Here is a 21908-nt window from a genome sequence, read left to right on the forward strand (position 1 = left end):
CTTCCCCCAAGGTGCTGCGGGAACTGCAGCCGGGTGAAGATTCCAGGAAGGCCACCAGAGCCCTAACAGATCTGCAGTTCCCTGGTTCTGCAGGAAGGAGGCCTGGCAGCCTCTAGGGTCGTTTATGCATGGGTACTTGGACTCACGTTCGGCCCCGGTCTGAATCAGTTGCTCCTTGGAGTTATGAATGAGTTTTCCGTCCATTAGAGACCCTCGCAGGTCCAGGTCTTCCCATTCCTCTGTTAACCCGACTCTTCCCTCTCCCCTGAGCTCAGCCCGGGTGAAATCCCCATGCAGAAAGCAAAGTGCGGGACATGCAAGCTTGGTTTTGCTCACAGCCAATTACAAAGCAGCATGTCCAGAGGCGGGGATTCAAATACTTCTTGCTTCCTCAGAGCTCTTTCTGAGCACAAGAAAGGCTTTTAAAAACTGAGGCTAGAATTTCTCTTCCCCCCCCCCCCTTCAGATTGCTCTGTTTTTGTTGTTGTTCTTAAAATGGTTTTTTATGTGGCAATTCGGTTTGGGGGGGGGATTTTCTCTCACAGTAAGCACTACAAGTAAGCCAATTACAAAACAGGATTTAAATTAACTTAATTTGAGCTTGGAGACTGCTGGTGCATAGATTCCCAACAGGAAAGTGTGGGTCCAGCCAGCAACGAACCTCAGGTAAAACTCCCATGCATAAATGACCTAGGTTCGAGTCTGCAGTAGCACTGCAACCCAAGGAAATGCCAGCTATGAAAAAGTAGAATCTGGATCTACTGGCATCGCCTTTTCCAAGGAACCCTGGGAATCATGGCTTTGTGAGGGTGGCTGCCCCCCACTCCCACCCCCAGCAGCAATGGATTCATTTTATTTTTAAGAAATTTGTTTTTTTCCAAGCTATGTGATCTATGGGTGCAGCACATGTTCAGCAGCTCGGTCAATTGTGTAGGCTGGGGAAAAACATGAAAATGGAATTGATAAATACTGTCAAGGATATTGACATCCGCTGCAATACCAGACAGGCACCCAGACGCAGCTCTGCCCTGGCTTGCTGGAGGACTGCACGCCGCAAGACAAGCAAACAAACAGAACAGCTTTTGGGGTGCTTTAAAAGATTCTGTGGACAAGCCCTAGGGAGCATGCTCATATGCGCATGTGCTCAGCCCCCCCAGTCAACCTAAATGGGGTGGGGGAATCCCCATGTATTTAGTCACCTGTCTGCTTGTTTGCATGTAAGAAGTGAGGTAAGGTTTTATTTTTTTTATTTTTGCAGAAAATGGAAGGAGCAGGTGAGGGACACTAAACCCGACCCTCTCCTTTCCCTCACTGTACTGTGCTACTTAAAGCATTTTTCCTGAGTAACAGGTCATTTATGCATGGCTGTTTCAGTTGCTGTCACCACTCCAAGGACTTTGGGTCTTTGTGCTGATTATGCATACTATTTCTGACTGTCAGAGGTCGCCTCGCTCTCTCCCTGCGTCTCCCCGCATTTTGCTCACATTTTCAGACACATGTTTTATCTTGAATTTGAAAACGCAGACAAAACGTGGGGAAAGGTAGGGGGAGAGCGAGGCGACCTCTGACAGTTGGAAATGGCGTGCATAATCAACACAAAGACCCGAGGTCGACAGAGGGTGATGGCGAGCGAGACAGCCATGCATAAAATACCTCAGAGAAAAATGTGTTGCGCAGTGAAGTAAGGTGGAAGGGGGCAGAATTTAACTTTTTCCACATCTACATTCCATTTTTCGTTTTTAAACAATGAACCCTCACCTCTCGTTTTACATGTGAACAAGCAGGCATGGATGAATCCTTGAGGATGCCTCAGTCTGGTCTACTTTGGCCCCGACAATTCCCAGGCTTCTCAGGAAACCCATGGTGTACAGAGCTACCCATCAGAAGCCCAAAGGCCCTGGTTGCTCACATGAAACGTGAGCAGGAGGGTGAAATCCAAAGAGAGGGAAGCTGAGCCACCTCACGGCTACACCGTGGCTTTAAGGGATCTGGGAAAGAAGCCCAAGAGAAGTCGAAAAAGCTGGCCCCCAAAAAAACATCCCCTAGAGGCTGGCCCAGGGAAACCTTTTGCCCACCATCTGCAGAAGCAGGGAGGGGCCGTGGCTCAGTGGTAGAGCATCTGCTGAGCATGCAGAAGGTCCCAGGTTCAATCCCTGGCATCTCCAGTTAAAGGGACCAGGCAAGTAGGTGATGTGAAAGACCTCTGCCTGAGACCCTGGAGAGCCGCTGCCGGTCTCAGTAGACAATACTGACTTTGATGGACCGAGGGTCTGATTCAGTAGAAGGCAGCTTCATGTGTTCATGTGGGGCGCACAACCTCTCCAGCGGTGCTTTTGTCTCCTGGCCTCGTCGAAACATGTCTCCCAATCCATGCCTTCCCTAGTAGCCAGGTCACCGCCTCTGCAGAAGATCTGTACTATGCCACTATTTATTTTTAAAGTTATTATCCCCCCCTCAGATGCTCAAGGCAGTAAACAAAAGTTCAACATGAAAACGGATAATCCAAACGCTGGAGCCTAATGCTAAGCTTTGAGATATGAAAAGGCCTTATTAAAACACAGACCTTCAAGAGTCGAGTTAGAATGTCACTGCACAAAGTCCTGACTAAACAGGAAGGCCATGTTCTGCTCCCTCGGAGGCTGCCAGCTGGCACATTAACAGGCTTCCCTGTTGAGGGAGGAGTGCCATTATCCAGGACAGCCTTATTACCCTTCACAGATTCTAACTTAACAACACTGGAGGCTGGGGAGGCTGGAGAAGATTAGGACACCTCTCCCATCATGCACCTTGTTCTGAAACACTAGGCTCCTTGCCCACCTCATGCCAACCCTCTCACCCTACTCTTGACTTCGCCCCCTTCTGGGGCTGAGCATTCACCTAGGAAGGCAGAAGGTGAAACGGTTCCATTGCTGCGAGAAACCATGACGCTGATTCCGGTCTCCACAAAGGGCACTGAGAAGTCTATCACTTCAGCTCTCTCCGCGTTGATGGTCAAGGACCCAATTGCCATGTCGGCTCGCAGATAAAATACCTGACAAACAGAAAGACAGAAGAGTGCTGAGTGTCACGCTTCCTGGGTTCTCTGGGAAACAGCAGTAAGGTTCACCAGTTGTGAGCCAATAACGTAACTCATTCTGGAGCCACAGGAGAAGATTCTAATCTATCACATTTTCATCTTGCCCTTTTTCCAAGGAGCTGAATGGTGGAGTATGTGTCTCCCCCCCCACACACAATTTTGTCCTCACAACACCCCTAGAGAGCCAGCATGGTGTAGTGGTTAAGAGTGGGTGGTTTCGAGCAGTGAATTCTGATCTGAAGAACTGGGTTTGATTCCCCGCTCCTCCACATGAATGGTGGACGCTAATCTGGTGAACTGGGTTGGTTTCCCCACTCCTACACATTAAGCCAGCTGGGTCATACTCTCTCAGCCCCACATACCTCACAGGGTGTCTGTTGTGGGGAGGGGAAGGTGATTGTAAGCCAGTTTGAGTCTTCCTTAAGTGGTAGAGAAAGTTGGCATATAAAAACCAACTCTTCTTCTTCTGGGAGATAGGTCAGGCTGAGAGAGTTTGACTAGCTCATCATCACCTAGCAAGCTTCATGGCAGAGTCATAATTTAAAGTCAGGTCTCCCTGGTCAACTCTAACCACCACACCTGCTCTACCTGCCCACCTACCTTACTGTGCATATAGGTGTGAATGGAAATGGGATCTGGGGATGGGTGGCGTCATAAGGGATAGGTCAGCCATCCATGAAGGAGATTAGCCCAGGCCAAGCCGTCCTTCAAGGGACAGCCTAAAGCAGGATTCTCTGAGATAAGAGTCAGGGTCACTGATTTTTGTTCAGGGTGTGGTGGTGGGGACAATGAAACCAGGAGTCCTGAATTCTGTCAGAGAGGAAGGGAGTCTTGATAGGGGAGCCTTGGAGGGGAGGGGCTGTGGCTCAGTGGTAGAGCATCTGCTTGGCATGCAAAAGGTCCCAGGTTCAATCCCTGGCATTTCAGTTAAAGGGGCTGGGCAAGTAGGTGATGTGAAAGACCCCTGCCCGAGATCCTGGAGAGCCGCTGCCGGTCTGAGTAGACAATACTGACTTTGATGGATCAAGGGTCTGATTCAGTAGAAGGCAGCTTCATGTGCTCATGTGATAATTATAGCAAGGTGTGTGAGAGCCCAGACTCCTAAACCATCCGGGAGGAAAAGGGGTTACCTCTCCAATCATGCCATTCCACATCCCGTTGACTTTCTTGCCGTGCTTGCCGTTGGTGACTAGATAGAGGTCGTAGGTAAAGCCCAAACTCTTAGCCAGACGTTTCAAAATGTCGATGCAAAACCCTTTGCAGCATCTCTTCTCCAAATGATTGCTACGAACACCACAGAGAAGGAGAAGAAGAGTTGTTTTTTATATGCCGACATTCTCTACCCATTCTCTACAACTTAAGGCAGAATCAAACCGGCTTACAATCACCTTCCCCTCCCCACAACAGACACCCTGTGAGGTAGGTAGGGCTGAGCAAGCTCTAACAGAGCCGTAACTTGCTCAAGGTCACCCAGCTGGCTTCGTGTATAGGAGCGGGGAAACAAATCCAGTTCACCAGATTAGCCTCTGACGCACATGTGGAGGAGTGGGGAATCAAACCCGGTTCTCCAGATCAGAGTCCACCACTCCAAACCACTGCTCTTAACCACACCACCACGCTGGCTCTATGAACAGTGCAGAGAAGGAGAACTCAGTCAGTGGTCTGGGAGCTGCCGATGCCTCATGGAAGGTACACAGGTGTGCCGCTGGCCCTGTGCGTGGAAAGGAGACCACCTGGGAGCCCCGTACAGGCTGCCCTCAGCTTTCCCAAGGAAGGGAGGAATATAAAAAATAACGGAAATCTTAAAACTCGTATGTTAGGCAACCAGTAGGGAAACTTGGCCAACGTGGGAATACCTGTTAGTATGGTTGAGTGGGTGGCGGCAGGGCACTGAGTCACGGATGCAGGTCTTGGTGGCGGGGTCAATGTCGTCCACAATCACGAAGGGCCTCTCCTCCAGCGTTGCCACCGTGAGGTGATTGTTTTCATCCACTGGCTGGTATTTGCTGTACCTCATGGTCAGGACTCTGTGCTCCCACCTTCCCACCTGCCTCCCGGGGCATAGAGGAGAGGTTAGATACACCCCAAACTCTTGCCGGCTCACAAACGCGGTCCCCAAATTCAGGCTGAAACCAGGAAGTTGTCCCCACACCCCAGACTGGTCAGTTCCAAAGGTTTTCCCACCCCACCTTGCACCTTCACTAGATCAACCTCTAAATCTTCTCATTCAAACTCAAAAACGCTTGTCTAAAAATCACACCCACTCTCAAAAGTATTCCCCTACTTTCCCTTCCCTTTCGGGCCTCCATGACTAGGGTTGCCAACCTCCAGGTACTGATGCAAATAAAACAGTAGTAGGCAAAATTGAATGAGACAATAGGCAATGGATAGCAGGCAGCAAAACAGCCAAGGCTGTAACTATATTACAAAGAAATTAATTAAGCTAAGCAACAAGGGTTACAAAGCAAGGAAATAACAACGTCAAGAAAAAAATCAGCTGGAGTTGCTGATAATAAGTGCAAAAAAGTTCATGTAAGACACAGAGTCATATTTTAGTCAATATCAATGTCAATGTGTCTTCAGGCAACGGAGATACAGATGGTAACGCGGCTCCGGACGTATTCCAGCGTTTTCACTACAAAAGTAGCTTCATCAGCCAAAAGGCTTAATATTACTATTCCTAGAATTAAAGTGGAGCTCCCTGACGGGCTGCTATCTTGATAAATCTTGTGTGGGAATGACTGCTCCTGTACCTAGCTCTAATAATCAGTCACCCGATTATTACCTTGTCAACAATCTGCTATTCCTAAACTTGTCCTTGCCAGTCAATGGTTACACTTTCACCAGCTCACCCTGCCCCTCCTTGATTACCACTTTAACCCCCCTTCCCGGCTCATAAACTCCCCCCCAGGAGTCAACCTCCCCCCCCCAAACCTCCCTCAAACTCACCACCACCCAGGTTCGTTCTTTGTTGAGAGAGATCACAGCCAAGGATGGATTGATGAGGTACCCGTCTTCATTAAAGGAAAAATCCTTCTGTCCCCATGTGACGTTCATGAAGTACCTGTGAAGAGCCATGAAGGAAGTTCCTCGGTTTCAATGCAGAGCTCCCCCAGTCTGTGCTTCCTTCCTAGTGTCACACTCTGCCCCTCCCACCAGGTTTGCCATTGACTTCTATGCCTGGCCCAAAGGGCCTACATCAGACATTTTTGGCCCTGTAACACCAGAAACCGAAAGGGAGGAGGTGCCATGGCTCAGTGGTACAGCCCCTGCTTGGCACGTAGAAGGTCCCAGGTTCAATCCCCGGCATCTCCAGTTAAAGGGACTAGGCAGATAGGTGATGTGAAAGACCTCTCTGCCTGAGACCCTGGAGAGCCGCTGCCCGTCTGAGTAGACAAAACTGACTTGGATGGGCCAAGGGTCTGATTCAGTAGAAGGCAGCTTCATGTGTCCTTTCAGACCTCTGGAGGTAGCAAGTTGAATGGGGATGGATGGAGGGTAGGGAAATGTGGAGTGGAGATGTGATAGGCTGTATGAAGAAGAACGTGCCTGTTGAGTTGCAACCAATTCAAGGCGACCCCACCCACAGGGCATTCCAGGCAAGAAACAAGCAGGGATGCTTTGTCATTATCTTCCTCTGCATAACAGCCCCAGTCTTCCTTGATGGTCTACCTTCCAAGTACTGACCTTGGCCAACCCAAGCTCTGATGAGTCCAGGCTAAGCTGGGGTATTCAAAGCTGCTGATGGGCTATATGTAGAGGTGCAGTGAAAAGAGTGAAGCAAGGAAGAAAGGTCAGTTGTGAAAGAGGTTGGGATGAATATTTGAATAAGGGGATGGATTCTTAAGAACATAAGAAAGGCCATGCTGGATCAGACCAAGGTCCATCAAGTCCAGCAGTCTGATCACACAGTGGCCAACCAGGTGCCTCTAGGAAATCCCCAAACAAGACGACTGCAGCAGCAGCAGCATCCTGCCTAGGTGTTCCACAGCACCTAATAGGCATGCTGCTCTGATCCTGGAGAGAATAGGTATACATCATGACTATGGGTGTCCATTTTGACTAGTAGCAGTGGATAACCCTTTCCTCCATGAACAAGTCCACTCTCCTCTTAAAGCCTTCTAAGTTGGCAGCCATCACCATATCCTGGGGCAGGGAGTTCCACCATTTAACTATGCTTCATGAATGAAAGCTATTAAGTAAGGGTGGAGTTTATTTGATGGACAGGTAGAAGGAAGGAATGGAAAGGGCTGAGGAGGGAGTGATGGAACGAAGACAATTTGGATCCCCTGTCTATTTCTTGCGGACAATGACATTTTTCTTCTGCCATCAAGTCCACCTCCCCTCTAGCTAAAATCCCCCCCACCTCCTTCACTGCTCACCGATGCAGGTTCTCGTTGATCTGGGTAAGGTTGGGTGCCCGACAATCATTGTTGAATTTTGGGATTGAGCCATAGACTTGGGAGAGGGCCTCAGCTCCTTTGGCGATGATGGCTACACCATTTTGCACCCTGCGGTAGAGATCATCTTTCCATCCTGCTGAGAGCACCATGAAGAGACCTTCAGGGAGATGGTCAGGCACGTACTCAGTTTGGCCAAAGTTGGCACCTGCCAAGAACCAGATGTATCCAGGGCCCGTGAGCTTCATTTCCCGAGCAGCACGGAAGATGCTTTCAGCTTCTTCACGGGAGCAGTAGAGAAGGCAGATGCGGGCATTTATCTCCCCAAGCTGACGTTTGAGGAGAGCCCCATCCGGATCGTTGGTGAAATTAAGGATCACACGGTTGCGGCGCTCCCAACCAATGAAACTGCTATCAGTCAGGACCTCAATGTAATCAATAAAATCTTCATAGCCGGGAAAGTGCGTTGTGATTATGGCAAAGGCTGTCCAGTCGTACTGTTCAAGGACCTCAAACATCACTTGCAATTGCTGTTTTGTTGAGGAACCCAACTGCAGGAAGGTTGATCCTTTCTCCTGTGTTAGTGGAGGGGACAGCATGAAAGAAACAGTCATGGAACGCTGCCTCTCGGTCCTGATTTGCAGCCCTTTATGACCAACTCAGACCTTTAGTACTATGGGAGAGCTATCTGAATGCTCGTAATGGGGAGGGATGTTCAGGTGCAGTTCTGGTGAAACCCCTACCTCCACCCCAATGTCTGGGAATAATTCCTAAAGAGGTTGAGTGGAGAAAAACATGGTGCTGAAAACAGTCCTCTTCTCAGATCTACTAATGCCCATCTAACTGTCCCTAAGAACATCTCCTCTCTCAAGCATGAATGACATTTCCATTGCTATCTCAGCTCTCCCAGTGTCCCTCCATCCCAACCGGAGCCCCTCAATATATCCCTAGTTGGTGTACATTCTGCTGTTGATAAAGTTAATATTCTGGACTGAGGTATCCTGTATTCTGTGCTACGAATCCTGCAGCCTTTACATATCAGGCATACGAAGCAGGTCAACATGAGCATATTTCCGTAACATATTTAGAAGAAGAAGAGTCGGTTTTTATATGCTGACTTTCTCTACCACTTAAGGGAAACTCAAACCGGCTTACAATCACCTTCCCTTCCCCTCACCACAACAGACATCCTGTGAGATAGATGGGGCTGAGAGAGCTCTGAGAGAGCTGTGACTAGCCCAAGGTCACCCAGCTGGCTGCATGGGGAGGAGTGGGGAAACAAATCCAGTTCACCAGATTAGTGTCCGCCGCTCACGTGGAGGAGTGGGGAATCAAACCCGGTTCTCCAGATCAGACTCCACCGCTCCAAACCACTGCTCTTAACCAATACACCACTCTGGAAGAGGAAAGCACAGCCCAGGGCCATGGCTATGGAGACCCCCAGTAACTTAGAATGCTCTCTTACCTTGGGTGTGAGAACAATGGCTGATCCTCCATTGATGCCAATGATGGGGACGGAGGTCTGTGCCGAGATGAAGTCCAGGATCTGGGCCACGGCCTCGGTGCGCGTATCGTCCTCAAAGACCACGCCGTGGATGTGCAGGGAGGAGAGCACATCGCAGAGGCGCACAATGAGGCTGCGGGGGTTCGTGTCGTTCAAAACCACCGGGATGGGCTTAATCTCCATTGAGAAATTGCGGAAGTCCTCCGACGAGAACCGGGCACTTTCGGGCGTATAAGTCGAGCCACTGAAGATGATGGCGACGTTGATGGAGCGCGGCCGCAGGTCCAGGAAAGGGCTGGCACAGGCCAGGGCCATAACAAAGAGCATCCTAGCAGCGGGGGTGCCCGGGGGCAGGCTCATCTCGCAGGGCCTCTACGTTCTCCCTAAAAGTGGTCGGGAGAGGAAAGAGAAAACAGGCAAGGAGAAAGAGGATCGGAAAAACGAAGAATAACAGCCTGTGGCTTTTGGAGCTCACACTGAAGAAGAAGAGTTGGTTTTTATATGCCGACTTTCTCTGCCACTTAAGGAAGAATCAAACTGGCTTACAATCACCTTCCCTTTCTCTCCCCACAACAGACACCATGTGAGGTAGGTGGGGCTGAGAGAGGTCTAAGAGAGCTGTGACTAGCCCAAGGTCACCCAGCGGGCTTCATGTGTAGGAGTGGGGAAACCAAGCTGGTTCACCAGATTAGAGTCCACCACTCATGTGGAGGAGTGGGGAATCAAACCCAGCCAGTCTCCAGATTAGAGTCCACTGCTCCACCTCTTAACCACTACATCATGCTGCCTCCCTTTTTTGCTGATGGGCGAGTCCGAATGAGGCTGACAGACCAACCCTCGCTCTGTCAGAAAAGCAGCCCCCATCCCCCACCCCTCCTGCAACTTCCATTCATTGGCTAATGGGTGCCACCCTCTTCATTCCATAAAATGGGGAAGATGGAGACCGAAACTGGACCATGTATGATTTGGCAAAAGAAATTTATTTCCTAGAAGCAAGCTTTTAAAATTGAAAACAAAGAGGGACCCAGAAAACAAAACAGCGGAACAAGGGAAGTCTTGAGTTGCCAGAACACCACCTTATCAAAGAATAGCAGGACACCATTCGTCCAGACGTCTCCACTACATGCCTGTCGCCAGGATCTCCCACTGTCCCTCATTTATTCTCTGTGGGCCAGTGATGGTTCCAAATAGACGGGTCCAGTCCAATCTGCCTTGAGTCACATGAAGCTGCCTTCTACTGAATCAGACCCCTGGTCCATCAAAGTCAGTATTGTCTCCTCAGACCAGCAGCGGCTCTCCGGGGTCTCAGGCAGGGGTCTTTCACATTCCCTACTTGCCTAGTCCCTTTAACTGGCGATGCCGGGGATTGAACCTGGGACCTTCTGCACACGAAGCAGATGCTCTACCACTGAGCCACGGCCCCTCAATGAGTCTCAGTGACAGACTATAAATAAAGTAATAACAACAGAGGACACTCATCCAAACCAGCTCTGCCCAACACGTTCAATGCACTTTTTTCATCTGCCACTCCATTAGTCCACCCTCGCCCATTTTCTCCCTTCTTTTCATCTTCTGGGCAGAATCCTGTGAATCCGTGTTTCTTCTTCCCCCCCCTCCCACACCGGTTACGAAAGGCTTGCCTGATGGTCTATGGACTGTCCACTCACTGTGCTCAAGTGATTTGCCAGGCTAAGCTCCTTTCATCTCCCCAGCAAGAGACAGCAGCCTTATTTGTGGCAGGCTGCCCTCATCACGCCGTCTTACCGCCTCAGAGAGCGCCAGATGATTCAAAGAAGCAACCAAAGCCACCAGACATAGACTCGTGAAGGCCCCTTGTCAATGAGATGAGAGATTCTTCCGACTCTCAGTTAATCAAGTCAACCCCCTACTAAGCTGCCTCATGGCTGCCATGTGGGCCTGGCCCAGACCAAAAGGCTACCTAAAAACCGAGTTGATGAATACAAATGAAAATAGCAGACCGTAACTACATTGCCCTGACTGAGATGGCCCAGGCTAGCCCGATCTCATCAAATCTTTGAAGCTAAGAAGGGTCAGCCCCAGTTGGTACTTGGATGGGAAGCCACCAAGGAGGAGGAGGAGGAATAATAATTTTCTAACAGTTAGAGCGGTTCCTCAGTGGAACAGGCTTTATTGGGAGGTGGTAAGCTCTCCTTCCCTGGAGGTTTTTAAGAAGAGGTTAGATTGCCACCTGTCAGCAATGCTGATTCGATGACCTTAAGCAGATGATGAGAGGGAGGGCATCTTGGCCATCTTCTGGGCATGGAGTAGGGGTCACTGGGGGTGTGGGGAGGTAGTTGTGAATTTCCTGCATTGTGCAGGGGGTTGGACTAGATGACCCTGGTGATCCCTTCCAACTCTATGATTCTAAGAAGAGTTGGTTTTTATATGCTAACTTTCTCTACCACCTTCCCCTCCCCACAACAGACACCCTGTGAGGTAGGTGGGGCTGAGAGAGTGTGACTCGCCCAGGGTCACCCAGCTGGCTTCATGTGGAGGACGTCCAGAATTACTATGCAAAGGCAGGCAATGGCAGACCACCTCTGTTAATCTCCTGCCTTGAAACCCCTGTGGGGTCAACCACAACTCAGCTGAAACGTGACGGCAGTTTCCACCACTAACCTCACAATCAGGAGATCACGAATCAAGTAGTGGGGATGTTATATTGACGCCATCCTTACTGGAACATACCACTTCAGATCGTAAGGGAGAGGTGGTCTTTTGAATGCTGCTGTGTATAATAACCTTTTGGCGTATTGCAAGCAAGCTTGTCGGGGATGCTGATTTTCTAAGAGGAGGGGGCAAGGGAGCATTCGGACATGCAACCCTCCCCTGCAGTCAGAAGCAGAACAGGGCAGCCCGTGCCGTATCACGTGGTTCTGTGCTTTGTGCAGGTTTGGCAGTTCAGATCTGTAAACTGCACCACCAACGCTCCCCTCAGCTTTTCTCTCTTCAGCTCAATTCCAGTCTCAAAAGCCGAGGACCAGTTAAAAAGTCACCTGTGGGTAGGGCTGCCAACTTTGGGTTGGGAAATTCCTGGAGATTTGGGGGTGGAGCCTAGGGATGACGGACTTAGAGGGGGGTGGGACCTCAGCAGGGTAGAATGCCACCGAGGCGCCCCCCCCCCAAAGCTGCCATTTTCTTCAAGGGAACTGATCTCTGTGGTCTGGAGAGCGGTCATAAATTCCTGGAGGGCTCCAGGCCCCAGTTGGAGGTCGGCAACCTTACCTATGGGCCACTTGCAGGGGGAAAATTGCTGGTTGCAGGAAAAGGAAGCGTCCCTGCTCATTTATCTTATGATGCAAACACAAGGGGGGGGGGAACTCCCTTTTCGCCTCTTCATATCCAGTTCTTCTGCCCTTAGTGTTCCAGAGCGCTGGCTCCTAAGTCTGTTTTTTCAAAACTCTCTACTTAAATAATTAAGCACTTCAAACACACTTCCACAAGGCGTCTTCCTAAAGAGAGGAACCCTTATCACAGGGCAAAACATTACACAGAGCCTTGTTTATCTGTGCTAATTTTAATTAGCGCCTGCCCTGCTCATCCAACCACCTTCTTGGTCTTTCCGTTTCAGAGCTTGCCTGCGAACGCTTTTTCAGATGTCAGTCACCTTAAGGCTGACGCAGATTTGGTTCATCTTTAACGCCGGGCAAAACGAGACACCAACATGCCCCAGCGGTTAAGTCTAATCCAAGCGGAGCCTGGTGAATCGAATCGGAATTCCCTCCCCCACGAGGACTGACTCGACTCCCTTTTCATACTTATTCTCAATGAAATGGTATGTTTCGATTTTAAGACTTCACACCTTGTTCTTTCTCCAAATGGCCGATTGAAGTAAAATAATTAACGGTGCCCACTTTACTGGCAGGGAACTGACCGGAAGAAAACCAACCTTTGTATGTTATATTTTCCCCCCCCTCCCCCTGAACGGTAGGGGAAAGAATGTATGCTGTCGTAAGCTGAGAAATTCAAGTCCTCACTCATGGTGAAATAAACCACTTGAGTTATACTTGCTATAGAATGAGGTACATACTGGGCTATCTAAGGCTGCGTCAGTTATGGGGTCAAGACGTGGGTACGAGGGACCTACAAGGTCAGTGGGAGGAGCCTAACAATGCAGTTCTAAGCGGCTGAAGTCAGTGGGCATAGAAGGGTATAACTCTGCGTCGCACCACAGATCTTTTTCTTTCCACCCATTCAAAATCCATATAGATTGTTTACATTTCCTACCTACCGTAGAGTTGTGAGAGTAAAAAGGGAAACCAAATGCCATGTAAGCTGTTCCGAGCTCTTTCAACGAAGGGCAGGACAAAATGTAATACGTAGAGGTCTTTCGGGCTCTCTCTAACCATAACAAGAACATAACTTATTGTAGACAGATGTCCAAATATTTGCAAAGGTGAGATTGTGTTCTCTAATTTTCTATTGAATAATTAATACAAATACAGAAGTTGTATTCCTTGATGCTCTGTTTTGGGGATGAGACCAATTCCTAGCCTGTCCCTAACTGGCACATTAAAAAGTGGCATCCTGACCTCTTTTGAACTTTCAGAAGTTGTCTTATGTCTGACTGCCAACTCAGACTCTAGTGCTGGGTAGGTTCTTGGGGTGTGTGTGCATATGTGTGTGTGTGTATGGGGGGCACTGAAACGCAGCAACTGTTCTTCTGCCCAAAGAAGTGCCCACAGAGCGACTCTGCCTCTTCAAGTTGCAGTGAGGATGTAAGAGATTACATGTATATTTAAAAACCTTTTGCACATTCTAAGAGGTACAGGGAATATAATTTATAATAATATGGCCACCACCTGCCACATTCAGGGAAATCCTATGCCAAGTATACTAATTCTGCACCACTCTAGTATACGGATTAGCTCCTGCCCTTTGGCTTGTGCGATTATTCCAATGAAGTCCGCAAACGTTGGACAGGTTTCCTGCTCTGTTGCCGCCTGGCAAATCTGTTAGGCCCTGTGTGAGGAAGACCAACAGGCTGAGGCCCAGCCGAGGACCATGGTGCCAGCTGATATTCCCCTGCAGTCAAATGGGCAAAACTGCATCAGACTCTTGCCAAACTTGGATATTTCGATTTTTGGAAGGCTGAAAAGGAAGGCTTTATCCAAGGCCTGTCTGAATGCAAGAAAAACCGATCCACTTCTAGGTCTCTGCCTAGAATGGCTGCCTTATCTGCTATATACTGGAATATTATTCTCCCTGCCCAAAGTCTGTGGCCCAAAGCAACTGCCCTGCTGTTTCATGGCAGGACTGACCCAGAGTCCGGTTGATTTCCCCACCCCCACCAAGTCTGTAAGTAGTGACTGCAAACCTCAAACAGAAAATGCAAAGCAAATCTCCAACCGATCCCAGGCCAGGAACATCCTCTCCTGTCAGAAGTAGCTCATCAGCGCAGCTCCAAAAGATGACAGGAGGGTTTGGTGTTCCATGCTAGAGTCATTAACTGCTAGACCAGGCAAAGTCTCATGAGCTTGGGGACTGCCACTGTGTGCTCCCCCAGGGTTTCGCAGGGGACTTGTTTGGAGAACCACCAAGAAATGTCTTCTGAAACCTATCAAAGCTCCTCCACACTTCCTGGCTCAGCTGAAAGCCAGCCAAGACTGGACATCCCTCTGGTTCTGTGTTCCATGCTATTGACCACCTTGCATTTCCTGTCCCACGGACTGAGTTCCCGGACTTAAACAGTGCACGGGAACACACACGAAAACACACAAAGCCGCCTTCTACTGAATCAGATCCTTGGTACATCAAAGTCAGTATTGTCTACTCAGACCGGCAGCGGCTGTCCAGGGTCTCAGGCAGGGGTCTTTCACATCACATGCTTGCCTAGTCCCTTTAACTGGAGATGCCAGGGATTAAACCTGGGACCTTCTTCATGCCAAGCAAAGACTCTACAAACTGAGCCACAGCCCCTCCCCTAGCACTTGAGCTTCCTATGCTGATGTACTTGGCTCCACCTCCTGTGGTGGCCATGTAGTGGCTGTGCCCACCACCCTGTGTCAGAACTCCAAAGGCGCCCGCAGGCTCAAATAGGTCGGGGACCCTTGCTCGAGAACTGTTTATCAGCCGCTGAAAGGGCTCACCCAGCCCCACTTCAAACCTCAGCCCACAAAGCCCACCACACCTGAGGTAAGACTGGATCTCGATCTCCCGCTGGAGCTGATGCTCCATGCCCTCCTTCTCCAGGTGGGACTTGCTGGCCTGGTTGCTGCCAGCACAGGAGAAACTCGTCGCCAACTGCCACCAGGCCACCAGCTGACCAGTCAAACTCCCACTCTGGCGCAGGTTGCCCATATTCTGCCTGCCTGCCTGAGCTCCGCGTGACAAGTCTGACCTCTTCCGTCCCTAGGCACAGCGTGCCATCCTGGGAGGAACACACGGTTAGTTTTCCCAGTGCGCGATTCCTGGCGAGAATATGATGATCAATTGCATCCCTGGAGCAAGGTGGCCGAAGAGGGCATAGAGCAGCTGCTGAGTTGGGCAGAAACATACAGCTGATTCCTGGCCGGGTGTCTGTGCCAACTGAAGCCATTCCCATCCCTGCCTAGTGCCCTTCTCCCCACCCTTCAGGCTCCGAGAAGCCACGACACCAGCCAAGGAACCAACTGGAATCAAGATAGCAGGTGTTGGGATGGATCCAGAATGGGCGGTTAGGTGCCAAATGCCAATGCCAAGCGACAGTGAGGAGAAAGTCAGAGAGAAGCACACTCTGCAGATGCATAAATGCGCAACAGTACTTGGTGCTGCATGCACTGCAGACAAACGTACCAATGCATGCAACCCACACACACATCCCCTTGCCTCAGCAAATGCAAAATGTGCATGTTTGCACATATACACACCCATCTCTACAACTACCCTGTAACACATCATGGGCGTGTATACAGACAGCCTGACAGAAAGCTGCTCCCACATGGCGATGCTTTTCTGTTAGCTCTCGTTGCTGCGATGGAATGTTCCCACTGCAGATTTCCCCATCTCTTCCTTGCTTCGCTCCCCCATGGTTGTCACTGCCCTCCCCACATACCACCAAAGAGCTTTGGGGGCTTATTGGCAATAGATTGTGATAATATTAATGCATGACCTACTAATTCCCCTGAATTTCTGGCTTTCATTAAAAAAAAGTTCCCACACAACAAAAAGGGCTACAGGCTTACTTATTTAATGAAAGCTGGGAATTCAGAGGAATTAGTAGATCGTGGCAATAGATCGTTAGAGCATTATTGCATGATTCTAGCAATTGCGGAATTTTTTTTTAAAGAAAGCCCCCAGAAGTCCTCCAGTGGCAGAGATAGGAATGGGAGTCATGGGGAATGAGGCAAGGAAAATGGCACCCATGCGGGCAGCACCTTGTAACCTTTCCAAAAAGATCAGATTAGAATTAGGAAAAATCACAGCAAAGTAGGTGAAAAACCTGGAAAGTGGATGATTAGGGATGAACACATGAAGGTGCCTTCTACTGAATCAGACCCTCGGTCCATCAAAGTCAGTCTTGTCTACTCAAGACCAGCAGCGGCTCTCCAGGGTCTCAGGCAGAGGTCTTTCACATCACCTACTTGCCTAGTCCCTTTAACTGGAGATGCTGGGGATTGAACCTGGGACCTTCTGCATGCCAAGCAGATGCTCTACCACTGAGCCACGGCCCCTCACCGAAAAAACCCTCCTATTTGGCGGGTTTTTGCTGCCAAGTCACAGCCGACTTATGGCGACCCCGTAAGGTTTTCAAGGCAAGAGATGTTCAGAGGTGGTTTGCCATTGCCTGCCTCCGACCACGACCGTAGCTTTCCTTGGAGGTCTCCTTTCCAAATACTGACCAGGGCCGACCCTGCTTAGCTTCGGAGATCTGATGAGATACGGGGAAATGGAGCAATATGTCCATGCGCAAGCAACCACCATCATCCCAATTGTACACTGCAAATGCACAAAGAACTAAACACAAACAGCAGTGATATATCCTGAAAATGCGCTCCGCTGGATGTAACGTTGGACCCAGGACACCTAGAATCATAGAATCATAGAGTTGGTAGGGACCACCAGGGTCCTCTAGTTCAATCCCCTGCACAATGCAGGAAATTCCAAACTACCTCCCCAACACACACATCCCCAGCGACCCCTACTCCATGCCACCGGGCCACCAGAAGATGCCCTCCCTCTCATAATCTGCCCAACATCATAGAATCAGCATTGCTGAGAGATGGCCATCTAGCCTCCGCTTAAAAACCTCCAGGGAAGGAGAGCTCACCACCCCCCGAGGAAGCCTGTTCCACTGAGGAACCGCTCTGTTAGAAAATTCTTCCTAATGTCTAGACGGAAACTCTTGATTTAATTTCAACCCGTTGATTCTGGTCCGACCTTCTGGGGCAACAGAAAACAACTTGGCACCTGAGCTGGTTCTGGCTCAGAGACGGACTGGGTAAATCACATTTATCCTCACTTATCCCCATCTGTATAATGGATCTACCTGACTGGCAGACTTGTAGTTATCCACTAACCTAATTATCTGTGACGTGCAAATCTCCCCCTCCCCTTGCTTTAGCACCAAGAGCTACATGTGACTTTCTCATTCTTCGGGTTTTTCCCCACGGGTTATTTGGCCGAGGATCAATGCTGATGGGAAGTAGGCTTTTCCCTGATTCCCCCAGCATTGTGGTGCATATGTGCACTTCCTGAGTCTCCCCTGCTTTTCGCTTATCTTTTCCCAACCCGCTTAGCTGCAAAGGTTTGGGAAAGATTGCTGCAAAGCCAGGATGGCTGCTGTGTGGATGGGAAAGTCCAGATTTCCCTGGTCCTGCCCCATGGCAGCCAGTGGCCCTTCCTCAGTCCCCAAGGTGGCCACCCCCCGACCAGTGGTCTGTGTATATGTGTGGGGTTGGCCACAGTGGGGACTGGGGCAGGAAGAGCAACCATCAGGAAGCCCTGTGGTTACAGCAGTACACCGGCAACCACAAGCAACACATGAACACATGAAGCTGCTTTATCCTGAATCAGACCCTCAGTCCATCAAAGTCAGTATTGTTTGCTCAGACCAGCAGCGGCTCTCCAGGGTCTCAGGCCGGGGTCTTTCATGTCACCTACCTGCCTAGTCCCTTTAACTGGAGATGCCAGGGATTGAACCTGGGACCTTCTGCAAGCCAAGCAGATGCTCTACCACTGAGCCACAGCCCCTCCCCAATGGGGATTCCACAGGAACGTGGAAAAGCCCTCCCTTTTCGCAGTAAATATTTACTGGCTTCGTAAGGGGAAAAAGGGAATGATATCTTGGTGTTTTGACACAGGGCACTTGCACATGGCGCCTCCTCTTTCGAAGAAGAAGAAGAGGAGGAGGAGGAGGAGGAGGAGGTTTTTATATGCCGATTTTCTCTACCACTTAAGGAAGAATCAAACCGGCTTACAATCACCTTCCCTTCCCCTCCCCACAACAGACACCCTGTGAGGTAGGTGGGGCTGAGAGAGCTCTGAGAGGGCTGTGACTAGCCCAAGGTCACCCAGCTGGCTTCATGCGTAGGAGTGGGGAAACCAACCTGGTTCACCAGATTAGCCTCCACTGCTCATGTGGAGGAGTGGGGAACTGAACCGGGTTCTCCACATTGGAGTCCACCGCTCCAAACCAACGCTCTTAACCACTATACCACGCCGGCTCTCTAGCACAGTTAACCAAAGGTCTGAGGTTGGGAGGGAGAGAAATCCATCCCTGCACAGATTCCCACATGTCTCTTTCTCTTTGCAGTCTGGGCGATGGGAACTGAAGCCATACATGCAGTGTACATTGGGGGGCGGGGGGGGCGGGAGAGAAGCATGGTGAGGAGCCCAGGCAAGAGGAGGTCTATTCCGAAGAATGACTTACTTGTAAGGCTGTTGTCACTAGAAAAGACAGTCATGCTAGGAAAAGTTGAGGGCAACAGGAAAAGAAAAAGTTGAGGGCAGTCATGCTAGGAAAAGTTGAGGGCAGCAAGAAAAGAGGAAGACCCAACAAGAGATGGGTTGACTCAATAAAGGAAGCCACAGCCCTCAATTTGCAAGATCTGAGCAAGGCTGTCAAAGGACATTTTGGAGGACGTTGATTCATAGGGTCGCCATGGGTCGGAAGCGACTTGACGGCACTTAACAAACACAGGGCTGTTGTGGGAACAGAAGAGGTGATCAGCCACCCTGCACATCCAGTGCACTATAAACAGGATAAATAATAGCCATTACCCATCATGCCATTGCTTGCTGTACACACAAGCATAACCATCCAGAGCAGCCACAACGCTCCTTTGCGTCTGTCTGTATGCCCATAGAGCCATGCGGCAGCAAAACCACGGATCGGCTCTCACATACGATTATCATTATTCCTTGTTCAATTTATAGCCTGTCTCAATGTAACAGCTCTGGGCCATTTACAATCACAAAAACTCACGTCTCTCGCAAAGATGTAAGATGCAGCAAAGCGGTACATAATTACCATAAAAGCCAAAATAGAAACCCACAGCCTTAAAAAACAAACCGGGATGAAACAGGTCAGCGCAAGCTGATTCACAGTTCGGAAGTGCTCTCCTCGACGAGAGCGCCTCACGCCTACGTCTGCACAACTTGTCGAGCAACCCTGCGTGCGTTTATGCTCCTGCTTGAGCACATCACTTCACAGCTAACCGAACTGGCAGGTGCAATTACAACCACACTTTCTGCTAACACATGGACAAACGCGCTGCATTTGACACCACGCGTGTCGCTGCCCGAACACACTTCTTCATACACCCAAAGTGCAGTCTGTAGGATCACTCGGACACACACTGTGCTTTCTCATCTCGATTTAACTACCCTTTTTTGTATACCTAATTGCTGCGGTTATTTTTTCAAAAAAGGGACTCAAATGGAAGTTTTCCCTTCACTGTTTCAACACCTGTTCAGATGTGGGGATGGGCAAGGCTAATCTGCGTTAATAATTGCAGAAAAGAGCTAAGGCATTTTAGCCTGGAGAGGAGAAGACTGAGAGAACCATGAGAACCATCTTCAAGTACTTGAAGGGCTGTCCTACAGAGGAGGGTGCCGAGTTGTTTTCTGTTGCCCCACAACGTCGGACCAGAACCAACGGGTTGAAATTAAATCAAAAGAGTTTCCGTCTAAACATCAGGAAGAACTTTCTAACATTGGTTCTTGTAAGTTATCCGGGCTGTGTGACCGTGGTCTTGGTATTTTCTTTCCTGACGTTTCGCCAGCAGCTGAGGCAGGCATCTTCAGAGGAGTAACACTGAGGGACAGTCCTTCAGTGGCTATTGAGTCCCTGAGGCAGCACCCTCTGGAGTCTTCTCTGAGGCAGCACCCAGAACCAGGAGCCCCGTGGCAAACTGCAGTCAAAAACTCAGCTCATGACCTGAGTTCGATCCCGAAGGAAGTCGGTTTCAGGTAGCTGGCTCAAGGTTGATTCAGCCTTCCATCTTTCCGAGGTCGGTAAAATGAGTACCCAGCTTGCTGGGGGTAAAGTGTAGATGACTGGGGAAGGCAACAGCAAGCCACCCCGTAAATGTAGTCTGCCTAGTAAACGTCGGGATGTGACATCACCCCATGGGTCAGTAATACCTTGGTGTTTGCACAAGGGACTATCTTTACCTTTTTTTACCTTACCTACTTTGCTACCTTTAAGTGCCAATGATTTACACCCTCCTCCTCCTTCTCCAGCCTTAGGCTAGTGCTGTTTTTCAAGTTTTACTGACTGACTGTTCACCGAACATGCTTCTGTTTCTAGCATTTATTTTCTGCTCCGTTTTATCAGGATGGGTTGGTTTTAACTATTTGTTGCTAGTTGCCTTGGAGGCCTGTGTCAGGTGGAAAGGCAGGATAGAAATCAATACGACAAAGCGGGAAGGGGGCTTGTGTCAGCCTCAGTCAGGGCGGGCTCCCGCTTCCCCCCCACCCAAGGGAGTCACCTCTGGCCCCTGCTTGAAGCAAGGCTTGCCGGTAAGCCAGAAACAAAACAGTTCAGAAACCAAGACGTGAAAACGCAACATGGACCACAAGCTCAAAAGATGAACGCTTCACAGGCATACAAGAAGATGGCCCTCCAGGAACACGTGCATGTTATTTGTGCGCTTTGATCACATGCGACAATGCACTTATCTGTATGGACCCGCACTGCATCAAGAGAACATAAAAGCCATGCTGGATCAGGCCAAGGCCCATCAAGTCCAGCAGTCTGTTCACACAGTGGCCAACCAGGTGCCTCTAGGAAGCCCCCAAACAAGACGACTGCAGCAGCAGCATCCTGCCTGTGTTCCCCAGCACCCAATATATTCGGCATGCTCCTCTGACCCTGGAGAGAATAGGTATGCATCATGACTAGCATCCATTTTAACTAGTAGCCATGAATACCCAAGGAAGGAACCCAAGGAAGGAATGCTGAACCGGCTTCCGCTGGCTGTCCTGGGCGCCTGAGATTGAGACCTGATGCCGGGATAGAGGGGCCTACGAGTGTGATCCCAGCTGGAAGAGAGGAGGTTAAGCCCATATCCCCTGTGCCTCTTCGCTGAGGAGACAGTAATTTCCGCAATCACCGAAGTGTTTCTATTCCTGGGAGTGCAATCAGAAGCCGACGTTCTGCCCGGCTCATCAGGCCTTGTGCAAGCAAAGACCCCCCCCCTTTCCCCTTCTTGCTCCTGTCACCCTACTGCCACCGCCACGGCGGGGCCCATAACAGGCCGAAAGAGGGGAAGCGACGTGGGTGGGTGGATATACAAATGCCCAGGGGCCACGGAAAACTGGGCCGAGATACGGCAAACCTGTGTTCGAGTGCCACCCCTGCTGGGAAACGCTGCTGCCTATCAGCCCCGTTTGTAAAATGGGAACAACAGTAACCAGTTTCCCCACACACTGTTGTAAACACGCTGCAGGCAACGAAGCTCTTTTGCAAATTAAAAAAAGATGC

The 21908-nt window shown here is 49.9% G+C and overlaps 1 protein-coding gene and 1 non-coding gene across 2 annotated transcripts in view; both read right to left on the reverse strand.

Moving 5' to 3' along the window:
- GRIN2D (glutamate ionotropic receptor NMDA type subunit 2D) overlaps positions 1–21908 on the reverse strand; it is a 57933-nt gene that overhangs the window by 23174 nt on the left and 12851 nt on the right. Inside the window, exons 2-7 of the mRNA XM_056863076.1 lie at positions 8942–9363; positions 7459–8051; positions 6026–6140; positions 4933–5123; positions 4207–4360; positions 2878–3031 (exon numbers count right to left, since the gene is read on the reverse strand). Of these exons, the coding sequence (XP_056719054.1) occupies positions 2878–3031; positions 4207–4360; positions 4933–5123; positions 6026–6140; positions 7459–8051; positions 8942–9340 (1606 nt within the window). The 5' untranslated portion in view covers positions 9341–9363. The remainder of the gene's footprint in view (positions 1–2877; positions 3032–4206; positions 4361–4932; positions 5124–6025; positions 6141–7458; positions 8052–8941; positions 9364–21908) is intronic.
- On the reverse strand, positions 10332–10401 carry TRNAT-CGU (transfer RNA threonine (anticodon CGU)). The gene has a single exon. It is a non-coding gene; the product is annotated as a tRNA-Thr (tRNA).

This window comes from Euleptes europaea, chromosome 18 (assembly GCF_029931775.1).
Source record: "Euleptes europaea isolate rEulEur1 chromosome 18, rEulEur1.hap1, whole genome shotgun sequence".
Classification (NCBI taxonomy): Eukaryota; Metazoa; Chordata; class Lepidosauria; order Squamata; family Sphaerodactylidae; genus Euleptes; species Euleptes europaea.